Raw genomic sequence first — 17,736 nt, 5'->3', positions numbered from 1 at the left:
CACAGGGTGACACAACGCTGGATCACCTGAATTATGGCTTCCTGCAGAGGCTCACACATTCCCACAGCAAGAGCCCACTTTCCAAGGTTCTGGCTCCGACCTGGGGATGCACTTCTTACCTGATAACTGACAACCATCCTTGTTGAGGAGATCATGGCCCATCCCTACCCCACCTCCGGGAATGAGACCCAGCAGGTACCAACCTACGGTCTTCTCAGCACAACACAGCAACCCCAACAGACAGGCAGGAGTGGGAGTGAGGCTTCCCTGTTACCTCCAAACAACCATACAAGTGGAAATGGACCCAGAACAGACAACCCACTCACAAAAAAAAAAAAAAAAAAAAATGGACAAAAGATCTGAACATCCATTTCATCAGACTATGCATGCATGGCTAAGAAGCACATGACAAGCACAACACTGTTAAAGAATGCAAATGAAAACCATGGGATGCCCTTATATACACCTCAGAAAGGTTAAAACTAAAAAGACTGACGATAACCATTGCTGGTGAGGATGTGGAGCCACAGGGACTCTCACACACAGCTGACGGGAACGCAAAGTGTTTGAAAAACAAATCGGCGGTCTCTCATAAAGACAAAGTCACACTAACCGTACCATCCAGCAACGCCACTCTTAGGTATTTACCCAATACCTAAGAAAAACCTCTTTTTCGTTCTGTGTCTTCACGAAGAAACATAACTCAAATGTTCACAGTAGCTTTATTCATGAAAGCCGAAAACTGGACACTAGAAGGAAATGGCCATCAACTGTTGAATGGATAAACCAAGTATGTATATCTATGCAATGGAACACTACTCAGCAATAAAAGGAAGGAACCACAGTTGTGGGACGACATGGATGACTCTGAAATGCATTGTGCTGAGTGAAAGAAGCCAAACAGAAAGACTACATGCTCTGTGATTCCATTTGTATGAACTTCTAGAAAAGGCAAAACTGTAGAGGCAGAAATCAGGTCAGTGGTGGCCAAACGTCAAGGGGAGAGGGATAGAGGCAGGGGGTGGCAGCAAAGGGACATGGGAGTGATGAAAACATTCTATATCGTGTTTGTACGGGGGCTACACACCCACATTCATTGGTCAAGTCTCATGGAATTGTACATTTAAACTTGGTGAACGTTACTGTATGGAAATTATACCTCAAGAAAGCTTATTTAAAAAATGGACCCAGACTCAAGAAACTATTTCCAAATCTGGGGAACTCAGGACTGACACTGACTAAGTACGGGCTGGCACAGCCATGCTTGTTAAAACACTGAAATCCTTCTGCACTCACTGGTAGATCACCACTGCCCAAGGCTTCTGGTTACCCTTGTGCCCCAGGCCTTCAAGGGACACCACTCCCCGGACCACCCCAGGACGTGACAACTAAAGGTTAATACCAGCCTGCAGGTGACATCCTGGACCAGCTAAGGTGGGCATCCTTTCAACCAGCCGGTGCCACTCTTAGCAAAACTTATACGGGAAAACAGAAAATGCCAAGCTGTGCTCTAACTCAGCGGAGGGCTGGCTAATTTGCTGCCGGACTTATTTCATGTAGATCATGCTTTCTGCACAGGGGTGCACAGTGATTCTTGGGGGAAGGTGGGGAGTGAAAAATCTTAGATATTACAATGGTTTGTGGCCCCAAAGGGCCTCAGTCCATAAAGAGATGTACAGTGTATCCAGCTATTAACATGTCATAGGGTGTGGTAGGGGGTGGTCAGGAAAAATGTCTACAAAGGCTCCTGGGAGGTGGGGGGTTGGGGTGAGGGGCAATGAGGCTAAAGTTGAGAAACATGGGTTTAGATGCAGAGCAGAGAGAGCCTGACACACAGAGCAGCCCCCAGTGCAGTGCGCAACTCCCACCTGATGCTTTTCCCTATGCAATGGGTCCCCATCCTTACCACAGTGAGGTGGCGTCATGAGCCAGAGGACATGTGAAGGAGGGAGTGACCACAGGAGCCCCTGTGATCCTTCTTTACAGGATGCCCCATCATGGCAAAGCCAGTCACTCACGCTCCATCCTATGAAAGCCTTTAAACCAACTCAACTCAGCAAACTGTCACTAGAACCCCAGCGGCCAGCACCCATCAGGACGGCTACAATCAGGACTCCACGTGGACTTCTACAGGGAGCCAAGTCCAAATGCAAGGATTTCCACCCCTCTCCTCTGGACGCCTTTGCTTCCAGAGCTCCTGATGGTAGAATCACGTGCAGCACGTTGGTGGTTTTCCGCCGGTGTGAAATAATGAAAACAACCTCCAAGTGAGAAGAAATTAAGTGCTGTGGCTGAGTCGCCTGCTTTGTCAAGCTCAGCCGAGTCCCGGCCTCCCTGCGCAAGGCTTGCTTTGTGCACTTATACGTTATGACAATACTATCATTGTTCTTTCAGTCCCTTCTGGATATTTAATAGCAACGTGAAGGGGGAGGCGCAAAGGTCAGCCCTACTGTAGAACGAGCTTTGTTCTTGTTGTCCTTTTCTGAATAGCATCTTCCCTTTGCCAGCTGTTGCATGCCAGTGAGCCCTGGTGGTGGAGGCCTGGCGCTGCCTACAAAAGTATCACCACCTACTCTGGGCGGAATATTCTAATTTCCTAACCAGTCTCCGTGCCACTGTCTATCCTCACCATCGGCATAAATACACACACAAGCGCACACACTCACAGACACACGCACACACCGGGCTTCCCCACGCTCCTCCAGCGCTCCCCACAGCTACAAGCCCAAGAATGGAAAGAATACCAACCATCACGAGCAGAGAAACGAGGCGATGTACCTATTTGGCATATTCATTTGGGCAATTACTCTCTCTGGTTAGGTGACAAGTGAAATCTCCTAGGATCTCAGAAGAAGAGTCGCATACCTATGTTTAAAAAAAAAAAAAAAAAAAACCCTTTCTTTAAGTTTATTCCTGAAGTTCACAGTAGTTGGCAAATGGAAGTCACTCTTATCAGGATGCAGCATGTGAGTGGAGCAAGCACTAGGAAACAGCAGAGCCCTGAGCTCCCATCCTACCTTGGCATGTCAGGGTACCTGCCCCACCTTGCCATTTCACCTCTCTAAGCCTCAGCTGCCAGATCTATAAAATGGACCAAATCCACTGTCCCTCTGAAGACAGGACTCACCTCCAGTGCTGAGATCTGTGATTCTCTTCCTGAAGATATATTATCAGAGGGCAGTTTGCAAGCACCAATAGGCTATTGGGAGCATTTCAAAAACAAGGGTCTTCTTAGAAGTCTGCATGTTCAGATAGGGTAAGGAGGAACCGCATTGTAATTCAGAACCTGTGTGATGTTGTCAGTGAGTGTGCCTTGTGTCTGGGCAGGGCTCAGTTTGGTAACTCAGGTACCATAAAAGAGGGTGATGTAGCCCCAGCAGTCTGTGTCAGAGAGCAGCTTTGTACCTAATCCTGAGGGTATGATAGTTGCTAAGGAACCATTGAGATGCCAATGAATTGGCAAATACTTAACAGCAAGATATCAGACAAGGGTGGGGAGGGGATGCTTTAAACAAGTTAGTCAGGTGAGTGAAAGGAAAATAACTTTCTTCTGATTGGAAAAAGAAAACCACGGGTTTTTATGCAGAGCGGCAGCATTGTGTTACTGTGTTTAAAAAAAAAAAAAACTTCTTTTTCTGCTTGGCTGGGAGTAGAGGAAAGTTGGAGCCAAGAGCAGGGAACTTGAAAGGGCAAATGGAGTCTTCCTCTGACGAACTCTAGCAGATTTTAGATGCCTCTCTCTCAAAAGAGAAAGAGACATCTAAGGTGTGAAGAAAGAAGTCTGCAAAGGACATTGAAGACCTGCCATCTTTATACAAGTCTCAAAACCTAGACAAAAAGTACACAGAAAACTGACTAAATATTCTGCTGACACAAAATGGAAATTCCTGGTGAGACTAAGCCATGACTGAGAATAGGGAACAATAAAAGGAAATGAGCCATCTCATTATACCTATGAGTTTGCATTTCTTTCAGTCTTGCTCTCCTCTGAGCATCCAATTTAAATGCAATGGTTAGGTTAAGATGTTGTGGTATCTGTGTTGGAACCCAGAGAGTTACAGTGAGAAGCATAGCCCCTCACTCATTGTTTTTTCATCTTGTCCCAAATAGGAACCCTCCCTTTTTCAGAGTCTAGTTGAGATACCCTAGTCTTAAAATCATTTTGCCTTCAGCCAAACACCCCTGCTGTCTTACTGTTCATCACTTTGAGTTTGATCATGATGCTCAGGAATATAGAAAATATCCTTCTCAAGAAAGAAGCTGTTTGCCCAGCCATCTCTAGGTCTCCCTTCCTGGGTTTTCACTTTTCTATCACCTTCACTTTCCCCTGCTTTTCCCACATCTTCATCCAGGACCATCACAGCCGCAGCCTCCTCCTTCTGCCTCCAGAGTCCATGTTCTTTCCTTTCCTGCACACTAGCCCTCTGTAATGTTCCAGTGATGCAGGAAGGTTGAATGCGTGTGGAAGACTGTTGCCCTGTCCAGCACCCACTCCCGCTTCTTCCAGTAACAGCATCCTGACATTTCTGTGGGGAGACAGCCATCCCCCATCTCAGGCCTGGTGGTTCAGGTGGGTCTGGGCTAACTCTCACATCCCCAGCTCTGGGGATGGGTAGTCATGCACCCCAAGCCTGGCCGATGAGTGCATTTCAACATGCTGGTGACAGAGCCTGGCTCATGGAGAGGCTTAGAACCCAAGGGAACCATGGAGACAAAACTTCCAGGACTTTTGCTGGAGCCACTGGGAGTGAGAATTCATCTCTGCTGAAATTTCAAGAGGATGTGAGTTTGAGCTGTCACTGGCCACATGACCAATCTGGCAGGAGAGCCTGCTGGAGGATGAAGTCAATGTAAATGACTGGGCTGATTATTCTCCATTGCCCCTCCAGACCCATTTCTTTGCCCTCTTCTGAGCCTCAGGAGACTGACTTCCATGGACCAGGTTTCCACGTTGGGTTCACCCAACAGGAGGTCCTGGCAGGTGATGAAATAGTGGAGGAGAAAGAGTTCAGAGAATCTGATGCCCCTCCCCCCATCCCCATGCATGGTTTGGGCAGCAGCTGCATTCCTCTATCTATGTCTACAGCTCCCATCAGGGAGCTCTCTCCAAGTACAGCTCTTGCCAGGTCCTGGTGGCATCAGTCCCTCCCCTTCCCCCTTCTGGCCTTGGGGAGCTATGGTTTCCCTCTATGGCCAGACCCTGGGTGCATCCCACACTTTTTGGTGCCCTTAACCCTGTTCATACCTCTGGAAAAAGTCTCTTCACTAAACTCTCCTCAATTAACCCTTTGAGAATGCCATGTGTTTTCTGCCAGGACCTGGGTTGACACAGACACAAAGCTAAGGAATGAAGAAAGGGAGACTGAGTCCTAAGACAGCCTTGGTGCCCCAAATATAATCACAACCTAAGTCCCAAACTGTCCAGGAATAACAAGGGCCAGTAATCACTCCTTACCCTTTGCTTTTCTCCAGCTTGAGTTGTACATCTGTCCCTATAACCAAAGATATGGCTAATAAAATTGGTAAAGCCCTTCATGGAGAGCTCCAGAAGTCCACCTTCATAAGACAGAGAATAGGAATGACTATCAGTCTTGGTTTCTCATCCCTACCCACTCCCATCTCTGTCTGACAAATTTCTACCCCCCCTCCAAGGAGCTTTCCCCATGCCTCTATCTCTGTTTCTCTCTCTTGCACACACACTCTTGCTTCAAATCCTTCCCATTGGAAGTATGACCCTCTCCTTTGGTTTCTGCTAGCAGCTGATGTGTACCTGTTAGACCCCACAGCTAGCATATGCCATCATACCTCCTGTTACAGCTTGTAGTTTGCATGGCTCCGTCTCCCCCACCAGTCTGCTAATCGGTGAGCTCCTGGAAGGAAAGGCTGTGTCTTTTTGACCTTCATGTTTTCAGCTTCCAGTGCGAAGTTTCTCACGTAGATGCTCAACAGATGTGCTCTGTACGAGTATTCATGAACCTGATGCTCCCAGGCCAAGCTGTCAGTTCTAACCCTCTGCTCCCACTCCTCATTTGCCTTTTGTAGAATTTGGGCTCTCACCTCTGGGAGTGGCTCAGCCCTCCTTGGATACCCCGGGATGGGGCTGTATCAGCCCTCAAGGCAGCCTATCCCAGCTTGGTTCAGTTTGTCTGGAAAGAATTTAATAACCATGCCAAAATCCATCTCCCGTGCTGAGTAAAGCTAAGCCTGCTTGGCAAAATGACCCTTCATGTATTCACAGAGAGGGGTTGTCCCTGCCCCACCTTCTCCCCTCATTTTCAGTTGCCCAAGCCCGCACCCATCACCCTCAATAACATCAGCCTGTTTACTCCGTTTATAGTACTTTCCTAAAATTATGTTCTACATTATTTGTCTCCTTAATAACTGCCTGTCCTGCCACCAAGATGCTCCCAAAGGCTGGGCTCCCTTTCCATCACTCCCTGTTTTGCACACACTGCCTGGCACATAGTAAGAGGTTGACAAATATTTGTTAGATGTTGAATGAATGAGATACCATTTCTCTTCCCTCTCCCCAGCCTCTCCTTAAGTCCTCTGTAAGCGTCTCTAAACCATTTTACTTCTGCTACTTCTCCTAGGATATTTTGGTTATCAATTGCGACATAACAGACCAATCCAAAACCTAGTGGTTTTAAACTATGACAAGATTTACTTTGTCACAAATCTATAATTTGGACAGGGCTCAGTGAGGAAATCCTGTCTCTTCACACTTAGAGTCAGAAGCAATGGCTGGAAAGCTGGAGGCTGCAACCATCTGAAGACTCACTCGCTCAGATGTCTGGCATTTGATGCTGGCAATGGGCTGGGATTTAAGCTAGGGCTGTGCCTAGGATATCTCCACGTGGTCTCTCCAAGTTGCTTGGGCTTCCTCACAATATGGTGTCAGGGTCACAAGGTCTCACATCCCTTGTGAGAGAGAGTCAGGAAGAAGCTGCAGGATCTTCTCTGATCTCACCTCCAAAGTTAGGCAAGATCACTTCTGCCATGTTCTATTCATCAGAGTGAGCAGAAGGCCAACCCATATTTAAATGGAGAGGAGCTAGGTTTCATATTTTGATGAAAAGAATATCAAAAAATTTGCAGACATGTTTTAAACTACCACAGAAGACATGATTTCAGGTTTTTGTGTGTTCTACTGACCTCTTCTTTCTTTGTATTCATTAATACAACATACACATTGCCGCTACCTATATGTCACATGCTGGGGATACCATGACAATGAAGACAGAGCCCCACCCTTCAGGGGCTCACAGAGCTGTGGAGTCTCCAGTGAAATAAACATGCAATTACAGACCAGTGTGGACTGTGCTCCCACGGAGGGAGGCAGAAGCAGCTGTGGTGAGGACCAGCAGGCCACTTAGTCCAGCCTGGGACCAGGAGGAGGGCTTCCAAGAGGAGGCAACCACTATAGCAAATTCTGAAGACTAAGTGAGAGCTAGCCAAGGAAAGATCAGGGACAAGCGCAACACAGGCAGAGCAAGCAGGTGCAGACCCGGAGGCACATGGCAGCACTCAGTTGGGCCCCTGCACAGATGGGGAAAAAGAAAAGGGGATGCCCGGGGTGTGTGTACCTGTGCAGCGTGTGTGCCTCTGTGCCCGTGCGAAGCAGGGGAAGATGGAGCAGCAGAAGGTGCTGCTGGCAGGACCAGAGTAGGGGAAAGGAGGACCCAGATTGTGAAGGGTCTCGCATCAGTCCTGAAGGTGCTGGAAGAGATTCACACACGCCCCAGCCAGGGTAAACCTAAGTAGCACAGTGTGGTCTGACACCCAAAGTGTGGTCTGACACCCAAAGTATGGTCTGACCAGTGCCCAACACAGGCCCCTGGGCACTCACCCACAACTCCGTGGATGGTCTGATACTAAGACCCTCTTCCTTGCCCTGAAGCTTACAACCTGCGCTCCACCCCATCCCCAATGCATCCAGACCACTTCGATGCATTGCCAAAGGGCCTGAGAGCATCCCTCTTTGGGCTCCCTTCCCAGCCCTCCTGAGCGAGGGTCCTCCCTTCTTTCTCCCCCTTCCAAGCTCACCACACAGCTCAAGCCTCAGCATCAATGAGAAAGCCAAGGGCAAAGGTCCCACCTTGATGTACTGAAAAAATAACAAGAGGAAAACAACAGAACAATGAACTGCAGGCCCCAGCTGCCGCTCACAGATAAGGTATTTTCTCTGCCGCCCCTGTCGATGAAGCTGCCTGCCCTTATTGCCGGTCCTCCTGCTCAGCACTGTCCACAGGCACGGCCCCAGAGGGACCGGGCACTGTCCAATGAGACTAGGATGCTGGGGGGTTTCTCTCCCCACTCCTCCTACGTGCCTTCCACACTCAAACCTGATGCTAAACCCCCATGTCCTCCCCTGATGTTGTGGGTCTGCACCTGTCCCAATGGACAGGAGCTGCCAGAGCTCTGGGAGTAACACGGCCCCAGGCAGGGCAGGGTGCACAGGGCAGAAGTCAGGGCGGTCCCCAAAGGAGAACACGGGCAACTGGCCCTCCCTCTGGAAGGCGGGCCTGTGGTGGGAGCTCTAGGAGGCCCACAGCAACCTGCTCCCCACACACCCCCACCATCACGAGCCCGGCCCAGATGCCGAGCCACCACTGTCTAAGCAACACATCAAAGACAAGAGCCAGACGGACAGGCAGCAAAAAGAAAACCACTAATGACCACAGTGGGGGTCTGACTGGTCGGACAACATGGGAAAGGCCATGTGCAAACAGGAAAATGCAAACTGAGAAGGAAAAAGCTCTTCCTCCAGCTGGGGGCACAGGTGGGGCAGTTCCAGAGAGCAGGAGGACAGCCTGGCCACAGGGACTTGGGCACAGAGGCCAGGATATTGTCTGGTACCTTTGACAGCACCTGGCAGAACAGTGAATAAACAGCTGGTGCTTAATAAGTGCTCCCTGATTTCATTCATGAGTAAGCAATGTTCAATAGAAAAGGCACTGAACTGGGAGGCAGAGGCTGAGGAGCTGTCCAACTTCAATTTGTCAAGACTTCAGTTTGAATCTTAGCTCTTGTGCCAGTGATGCCTCAGCTTCCTCACCTGTAAAATGGGAGAAGAGATGGTTGGATATTAAGGGTATGGGATCAGCACATGGTAAATGGGCAATAGAAGCTTAGTCTAGTCCTGGCTCTAGTGCTGCCAGGCTGTAAGGTTTCTGGAAAGTCTCCTCCCTTCCCTACAACTTGTCTCCAGTCCTTCTCCCGACACGTCGGGGCCCTGGGAAAAAGCCTGACTCCCTGTTGGCCCCCACGAGCTGAAGCGGCCCCAGGATCAGTCCCAGGGACTTCAGAAGCTAGTGCTAGGCTGCAGCCTGGGGCCCCTGTTCCCTCACTTGCCCCTCCCCTCCTGGCCACCTGCCTCTGCCCATTTCTCTGCTCATTATCACCTCCACTGGGGGGATGGAGAAGCAGAACAGGGAGGTCAAATTCAAATCAGTCATTTTGTCACTTGCTGCCAGGAAACAGGAGGGACGAGAGGAGAGACTCCGGGCCTCGGGTGCAACTTGTGGGCAGAAATGAGTCCTGGTAATCCTCAGGAAATTTCCTATATGTTTCCACGTTGGCCCAGAGCTGCTCCAGAGAATTCTGGGAACCTTCCATGAGGGCACAGAGCAGCCTCCTTCAGAAGCTGCTAATGGTTTGTCTGCAGGCGCTGGGGTTTCCCTGCCCTGGAGAAGCACCTCTGCTGGGGGCAGAGTGGGAGATGGCCTTTTTCATCACTTTTTCAGCCTCTCTAGCAAATGAGCATCCTGAAGACCCCATTATGGGGGTCATTATGGTGTAGTGAAGGGCCCCAGATTTTCGGCTCCCGAGCTGCCCGGGGAATGAGGGAACAGGTGGGTAAGATATTCTTCCTAGGCTGTGGAAGTGAAACCTTCTCTTTCACAGTTAGTGGCAAACGTAAAAGCCAGTTGCCCCGAGAGACACCTGGCGGATGATTCTGCGTGAGACCAGTGAAGACTGTGGCCCCAGTGCTGGACCAGGTCAGCAGGCCTGGACCAGGCCAACAAGAGGTCCCGGAAGCAAGGTCTCCTCATGGAGGGCACCAGGCTAAGACCCTTCTTAATGTCGACCCAGCTCACACTCACTCACCTCTGAGGTGCTGCTGCAGAACCCCTGCCAGCCTAAGAGGATCCACACCTCACCCACAACTAGTCAGGGGGTCACCATGCCCCAGACTGCATTTTACCCACAGCTGCCAGTCCCAAACCTCCTACTTCTACAACTGCTTCTACCCTGGGCTTTGCGCCCACCCCAAGCCCCTGCTACCCTCACCATCATAACGGCCCCTCCGTTAGCCTTTCAACAATGAGGAAACTGGGGCACAGGGAGGAAGAGAGCAAACTGTACATCCGGTTGCTTCCTCTGTCTTAGGTCAGACGGAAAGCAGTGTTCCATTAGCAAAGAAGAATCAAGCCCACCTCCCTCCAGGCCTCCCTGCACAGTGTGTTCCCATCTCTCTAACCCCCAGCGGAGTGATCAACAATAGCCAGTGAGGTGACTCAGATGTCAGGCTTGAGGGCCTTTGATGGAGCAGGTGGCCCTGACCTGGCCACTCAATGCCCCCCTTCTGAGCACAAACACACACCTGGGGACCCTGACTATTGCTGCAACTGAAATGCAATCCACGGAAGGGGCTGAGAAATTTCTCATGCAAAATTGTGCTTTTAAATATGGAATCTCTCCCAGGGCGTTACTTTATTATTATAGTAATTTCCTCAGAAGGGCAGGCATCCAATGCTGTTTCTCCACCACCTTTGGAGACATGGAAATCTGATGGAAATATTCAGGTTGCTTAAGTGGCTAATGCAGAAGAGGGAGACATAAAGGCAGCTCTTCCAAGGAATGTGGACTCCTAGAATCCAGGTACAGGGATGTGCTCTAGACTGTTGGTGAGAGGGTGGTGGGGGGGAACAGGTAAGGATCCAGTGTGCTGCCTCCACTGCCCCCAGGATGCACAGGGTGCCCAGGCCCATCTCCTTTAGGGACCCTTGTCTGCAATCATTTCTTCCTTGGGAGAGTGGCCAGGGCAAGAAGAGGAACAAAGATGCTCCCAGTCTTTCTACTAGATTTCTCATCGGAAGCCTCACCACGGTATAGGTCCCTAGCCCTGCGCCTGCCTGTGCATGGGACGGGACTAGAGTGGGAGGTGGGAAAGAAGGGGTAGGGAACTGGTGCTGCAGCTGAAGGGCTGGGATCATCCGAAACTTTCACTCATCGCTTCTCCCGTGACCAAGAAAACATGGAGTCCCCGGTAATCAATGGAGTACCCAACGGCCAGTGGTTGAATCAGCATTAGAATTCTTCCTGCCCACGGATTCAGGTGGATCTGAACCTTTCTTCATGCAAAGCCTACAAAAATGATGCAGTGAGGTGGAGTGGTTAAGAACACAAACCCCGGAACCTGACTGCCTAAGTTCCAGTGCAAGCCCCTCACTGGCTATGTGGTCTTATCAAATTACTGAACCACCCTGTACCTCAGTCTTCTCATCTGAAAAATGGGAGAGGAGGGTTAATAATAATACCTACCTGATAGGGTTGTCTAAAGTTTAAGTGAATTAATTTATGTAAAGCACCTAGCGTTAAGTGTTAGCTATTATCAGCAGTTCCCAAATATACTGGTGCCAGACTGCCTGCATCTGAATCACTGGGGCCCTTTATTAAAAATGAAGGTCCCAGGCCATTCAGTAAGTGCAAAGTGGAGCAAGACTTGCCCAGGATTTGTGACCGCAGCCTATTTTTTTTTTTTTTTTTTTTTTTTTGCTGTACGTGGGCCTCTCACTGCTGTGACCTCTCCCATTGCGGAGCACAGGCCCCGGACGCGCAGGCTCAGCAGCCATGGCTCACGGGCCCAGCCGCTCCGCGGCATGTGGGATCTTCCTGGACCGGGGCACGAACCCGTGTCCCCTGCATCGGCAGGCAGACTCTCAACCACTGTGCCACCAGGGAAGCCCCACAGCCTATTTTAGAACCATTCCCCTGGGCAGAATTTCCAGGAAGCACCTACAACAGGATTTTCTGGGAAGCCAGAATGCACACTTTCAGGATCTATCCAGACCTGCTGAACTTTTGTGGGAAGAGTCCAGGAGTCTATAGCAAATTGCCCAGGTGCCATGAGGCTGCCTAAAGCCTAAAAATCCCTACCTGAGATGACTGGCTTCCAAAACTGCCTCCACCCTTTGCCCACACTGGAAACCCTACGCTCCTGAACCTTAGGGTTTCTAAGAAGTCTTGAGGATTAGCTAAGATGATTGTTTTAGTTTAATAATATGAATGCATCTTTGACTTTAATAGCATCTTTATTTTTAAACCGGTACAGGGATATCCTCATAACATATGTTACCTGTCCAACTTCTAAGGCTGGAATGGGTGAGCATCACCAGCTACTGGCAGCTCTGCTTTTCCAACCCAGAAGGTTCAGGCCTGGGTCCTACATCTGTAGCTGTCTACACCGCCAAGACTTTTCTCAAGCAATGGCCCAGGGCTGCGTTACCTTTCCTCGCCAGCATTCCACTCACTGGCTTCGGGGTGCCTCCACAATCACTGAGTAGTGGTAACTGTTTCATAACACACAGAAAATATAATCAACTAATGGATAGAATTCTCTCAAATTTACTTTTCTCTCCCAGACATTTTTTTCAATCTTTGGCGCCTGCTACCGCTTGCCGGCTCATGCATGCTCATGGATACCCAAAACAGAGGCACATGTAGCAAATGAATATTAACAGAAAATGCAGAAACTGCCAATTACCCCCTGGCCTGGTGGCCTGTTGTAGGCACACAGGCTGAGGTTGGGGTTTTTTGCCACAAACTGTGAACGGTGAGATTCAGTGCCCTTGCATGTCAAGGTAGGGTACCCAACGAAGGGGTGCAGTAACTCAGGGGTGTATGTATTCATACATCAGCAATTCCTTCGAGAATTCACTATTTGTTAAGCCCTACCACCAAATCAAACGTGTGCACGTACAAGGGTGGCAAGCCCAGGATTTCACTCTGGGCCACATCAAAGAGCAGTTCTCCCGGGAGTGCTCTGGTTAGCGAGCGTGGAACACAGAGGCCACCTGCATGTCTATGGTCATTCGTGGATGCCTGTGGGTGCTCGGGCTGGGAGGATGCTATGAGCTGCCAGTGATTCCAGGGCACTGCCTCCCAGAAGGGCCAACACGCTTAGCCCAGGAATACTCCACTCTGAGGGAGAAGTGTCTGCAGCCAGCCCAACACCTGAGAAGCACCTCAAGAGAAGCCCAGGTCTCCAGACCCCGACGCAAAGGGTATGGTCCAAAGGGCAGCTCAGAGAATGCAGCCCGCAGACACCAGCAGCCCGTTCTCAACAAGCTCTCAGGCCCAGTGTGAAAAGACATGGACTTGAAGAGGCAGTTGTTTTTCTGAAGACAGAGAACAGAGCCCTGGTTCTGTGTATAGAAGTCCAAAGTATGTCAGCATCCCTGCCTCCCAGCCTGCCTGCTCCCCTCTGAAAATAGCCTTTAGAAGCCCATGCCTCTGCCCTGCATGCCGTCTCCCTCCCCACACAGCAGAGCGGGCTGTAAGCGGGGAGGGAAGGGGCCGTCTCCTTCAGGGTGGGCCTCTCACTCCCCAGGTCAGCCAGCCCCTTCCCTGCTTCCACCCCGGCGGAGGGTCTCCTAGGGCCCCGCCTGCTTCTGGCTAAGTGTCCCCACCACCTGGCCCACGGCTGTCGTTATCTCTCTGTCGCTGCCCTGGCCTGGGCCGAGGACCTGACTGCTCTTGGAGCTGCTTGCCCTGGGTGACAAGGGCCCCCTGAAATTCCAACAGAGACCCACGAGAGAAAGAAGACAGACAGACACAAAAGTGGCCAAACCAGCAAGGGGAGGCGCCGCCTGGCCACGGCAGTGTAAGAGGGATCTGCTCTCTGTGTAGGCAGCTCATTGATCCACTTTTCTGATAATTATTCCTCACTCATCGCAAGCCGAATGACGCTGGCCCCAGCCCAGCCAGGCAGGCGGGAAGGCAGCTCCGCGTGTGAGGAGGAGAAAATGAGCCCGCCTGTGTTCGTGGGGGAGAGGAAGGAGTGAATGGTGTGTACTATCCCTGTGCACTGAGCAGGGACGCCAGGGCTGCTTCAATATTCCGCTGAACGTGGCATTTCTTTTAACCCTTACTGGAGAGACAGACGTTCAGCCCAGAAAGCCGGGCTCTTCTGGCCAGGCTAACGGTAAAGTTTCCGAGCTGCGAGGAGGGAAGGGCTCCGGACGACCTGGGTGACAGGACCGGTACGCGCGGCTGGGCGCCCGCACCACGGCACCCTCCCTGGGGCCTCTCCAGCCCAGCAGATAGGGAGGGCTAGCCAAGAGGGGGTCTAGGGTAGCAACCGCGCTCCGCCAGACGCCCCGTGAGGTCCCACACATTTGCTCTCCAATTTCGCTCGAATGCATGTGCCCTCCTTCAACGATGGAGACCCAACGCCGAGACCAGGCTCCCCAAGTAGGCACCTATCTGCTCTCCGAGACCGAGCCGCTGACCCTCCAAGGGGCGCGAAGATCGGCGGGCAGGACGCGCCGCCCCAGCGTTAGGAAGTGCAGTGTGGCCTCGCCCATTGCAAATGCCCGCTCTCCCAGGTCGTCCCGACTGGTGTGGAGGTGCGCCTCGCCTGGCTTGTCCTAATTCGACCGCTCCCGCGCGTGCCTCTCAATAAGTCAAATCCGAGCATCCCTTCTGCGGGGTGTTGATCGCGCTCCCCAACATTCCAGGCCCTGCACGTTCCCAAGAGCAACCCCCTCGGCACAAAGACCCGGCAGCCAGAGAGGGCAGCGGCGGGCGGAGGGCAGACAAAAAGCCACCTTCAGAAAAGCAAAAGCGAGCTTTCTAGGCATTAATCGCCGCGCCCCCGCGCCGCCACCAGAACGAACGCAGGGTAGGTGGTCTTCGCTACCAGGCCGGGTAATCTTAGCCCCGCCGCGGGGCCACAAGGCCCCAGCTTCGCCCCGAGAAGGGCACCACTTTCAGGAGGGGTCGGGGCGCTGAACCACGGGGCTTGGGGCCGGGCGGAGGGTTCCGCTGGGCAACCAGTAGCAGTTGGACGAGGACCTGGGCGGCCCAGCGGAGCGAGCTCCCAGCTCGGAAGGCGGCGCGGGCGCCGGGGGCTGCGTGCGGAGTCCCTCGGTGGAGTTTCACCCACGCCGGACACCGGGGCTGCGGGGCTGAGGCGCGTATCCCTCCCCAGAATTGCTTCCATCCCGACACTAAACTCCGCTCTAGGCCGGCTGCGTTTCGGGAGGGGGCTGCGGCCGCCGCTCTGCTTCGAGGAAGGGGGCGGGGGAAGGGGGCGGGAGGCGGGAGAGGGGCAGGGATTTCCCACAGGGATCCGCGGGCGCCGCCGAGCGCGGGTCTCCCTGCTGCGCCAGGCGCTGTGCCCGCGGAGCGCGCTCTCCGGGCCACGGCGGCAGAGGCACAGCCAAGGCTGAAGGAGCAGGGAGAGCGTCGCTGCGCGTCGGCCACCTTCCCGGGCCGGAGGGATACCGGGCGAGTTTCGTCAGGACTGATCGCGCACCCCACCCCACCCCTGTTTTCAGGAGCAAGAGGCGACAAACGTGTTCACCCCGGCCCGACCGACCCGGGAAAGAGGCAGCCCGCAGGCTCCGGTACCACCAGCTGTCCCCCGAGGGTCGGGCCAATGAACTCAGCTCCTCTCATTCGGCAGCCACTTGCGAGGTACCGGGGCAGAGCTTCTCCGGTCCCGGCGCGCAGCGCTAGCCCGCCGGGCCGAGTTCTGGAGCCCGCGGATCCCGAGCGGAGGAAAAGGAGAGGTGGCGCGCGGCTGCCTAAGAGCATCCGTGCCCGGGATAGGAAGCGAGCAGACTGACGCCCGTACTCCAGGGGCCGGACCGCCCGAGGCGCCCCTTCCTCCCCAACGCCCGTCTCCGCCGGAGCTAAGAAGCCTGCACCGCAGTGCAGCGGGCTCCGTGCTCTCTGAGCCGAGCTGCGGGAGACCGGGGCTGCTAAGGTGCGCCCGGGCGCGGGAGCCAGAGGGCTCCGCGAACCAGCTGCGGGCGCCGAGAGCCAGCCGGGGGCGCGCGGGTGGGTGCCGCCCCAGCCCCGCTCTCGGCCGCGGCTGATGCTCCCCAACAACCTGGCTCTCGGGTCGCGGGATGCAGGCGACGCGTAGCAGCCACAGAAGCCCCGGGGATACAGCCGCCAACTTGCTCCGCGGTGGGTACGTTACCTTCCATCGCGGCCACTGCGGATGCCAGGAGGAGCAGCAGCAGCAGGCAGTCCAGGGCCATCGCCGGCCGGCGGTCCCCAGGCCGAGCCCGAGCCGAGGCGGCCGCGGGGGGAGGGCACCGCGTCTCGGGGTGCCGCTGCGCTCCCCGCCGGTGGCTTCTCCGTATCCTTTCGCGCTCTGGCCGGGACCGGACTCCCCGGAGCGCGGCGTGGGCGTGGGCGGGAGTGTGCGCGCGTGGGGCGGTGCGGGCGCGCGTGGGTGTGGGTGTGCATGTGTGTGTGTGTGTTTATGGGAGAGGTGGGTGTGTGCGTGCGTGTGTGAGAGAGCGGGCGAGGGAGTGCGAGCCGGGGAGAGCGCGCGAGTGCGTGTTCGTCCTGGTGTCACATTGCGAGCTACAGCCGAGCCTACTGGAGGACTGAGCCGGCCAGCCTGACGGGGGAGGGTGCGGGATCCCCCACCATCAGCTCTCTCCCCACCCCTAACACCTCCTGTCCAATCAAGGAATCAAACCTGCAAAATTCCCCCGTCCAATCAGGCGCGAGCACCTCCTTACACTGGCATTGTTAGTTTAAGAAAAACTTTTGCTTGCAAGGCTGTGCGGGAGGGCTGGGAAGGCGCTAGGAGGGGTCCGGGCTCCCCCTGGTGGTGCTCTCAGAGAACCGCACCGGCCGGCCCCAGCTCTCCATGCCCTAACCTAGGGGGCCTAGGGAAGGGGCCGACTAAGACCCTTCCCCTTACAGCCCACCAGGACTAGGTGAACTATAAATAATCAAATTTGTCTTCTTTCATCTTCTCAGCGAGACAACCCTGACTACTCTATTTAGTGCAGCCCCCATGGCACACCCTATCCCTCCTGCCCGTAGCACCTCACCTAACGCACTGTGGTTTTTACTAATCAGTTTTGTTTACTGGGGGTCTCTCCCTACCAGAACGGGATTCGTGTGTGCTTTGTTCACTACGGAACGGCCAGTGCCTAGAACAATGCCTGGCCCGTAGAAGGTGTTGGCATGTATCCGTTGACTGAATGAATGAGGTTCAGAGAATCTGGGGGCGGTAGCCCCAGGGTGCAGGGCACTGGATATGCTTCCTGTCCAGCTCCCTGCTGCTCTTTTACCCCAGAAATCTCTGGCTGCCTTTAGTTTTCACTTCCCCATGTGTTCTGTGAACATCCACCGAGGGCTCCGACCCCAGAGGACAGGTCAGGCGGGAGGGACCAGTGGTCACACAGTCCCTTAGAGGGGCAGAAGGCAATAGGGGCAGCGAGAGCTCTGCAAGGTGGTAGGCGGGGGAAGGCACCAAAACTGTGGGGGAGGGGCTGGAAGGACTTGCAGAGGCGGCAACAGGAGGACAGGGCATTGGAGGCAGGAGCGATTCTCCCCGGCTCAGCACCCCCAGCTCTGCTTTCTTTTCCTGTCTCTAGGGATAGCCGGAGCGTTCAAGATCTGCCTTGAGGCTGTAAAGCTATGCTGGAGAAGTGTCCTCATCCCATCACCCCCACCCCAGACCTGATGATGGTCTGG

The 17,736-nt window shown here is 53.5% G+C and overlaps 1 protein-coding gene across 2 annotated transcripts in view; it reads right to left on the bottom strand.

Annotated features, from left to right (window-relative positions):
- EPHB1 (EPH receptor B1) overlaps nucleotides 1-16,277 on the bottom strand; it is a gene marked incomplete at both ends in the record, with an annotated part of 429,300 nt that extends 413,023 nt beyond the window's left edge. For both annotated transcript variants that reach the window (XM_082625932.1, XM_082625933.1), the window contains one exon: nucleotides 16,217-16,277. In XM_082625932.1, coding sequence (XP_082482058.1) covers nucleotides 16,217-16,277 — 61 coding nt within the window. The remainder of the gene's footprint in view (nucleotides 1-16,216) is intronic.
- Between the last annotated feature and the right edge of the window lie 1,459 nt (nucleotides 16,278-17,736).

Source organism: Mesoplodon mirus (genome assembly GCF_964341445.2).
Source record: "Mesoplodon mirus genome assembly, chromosome: 6".
Lineage (NCBI taxonomy): Eukaryota > Metazoa > Chordata > Mammalia > Artiodactyla > Ziphiidae > Mesoplodon > Mesoplodon mirus.
Note: the sequence above shows the minus strand (reverse complement) of the source record. Positions and strands in the feature narration are given on the sequence as shown.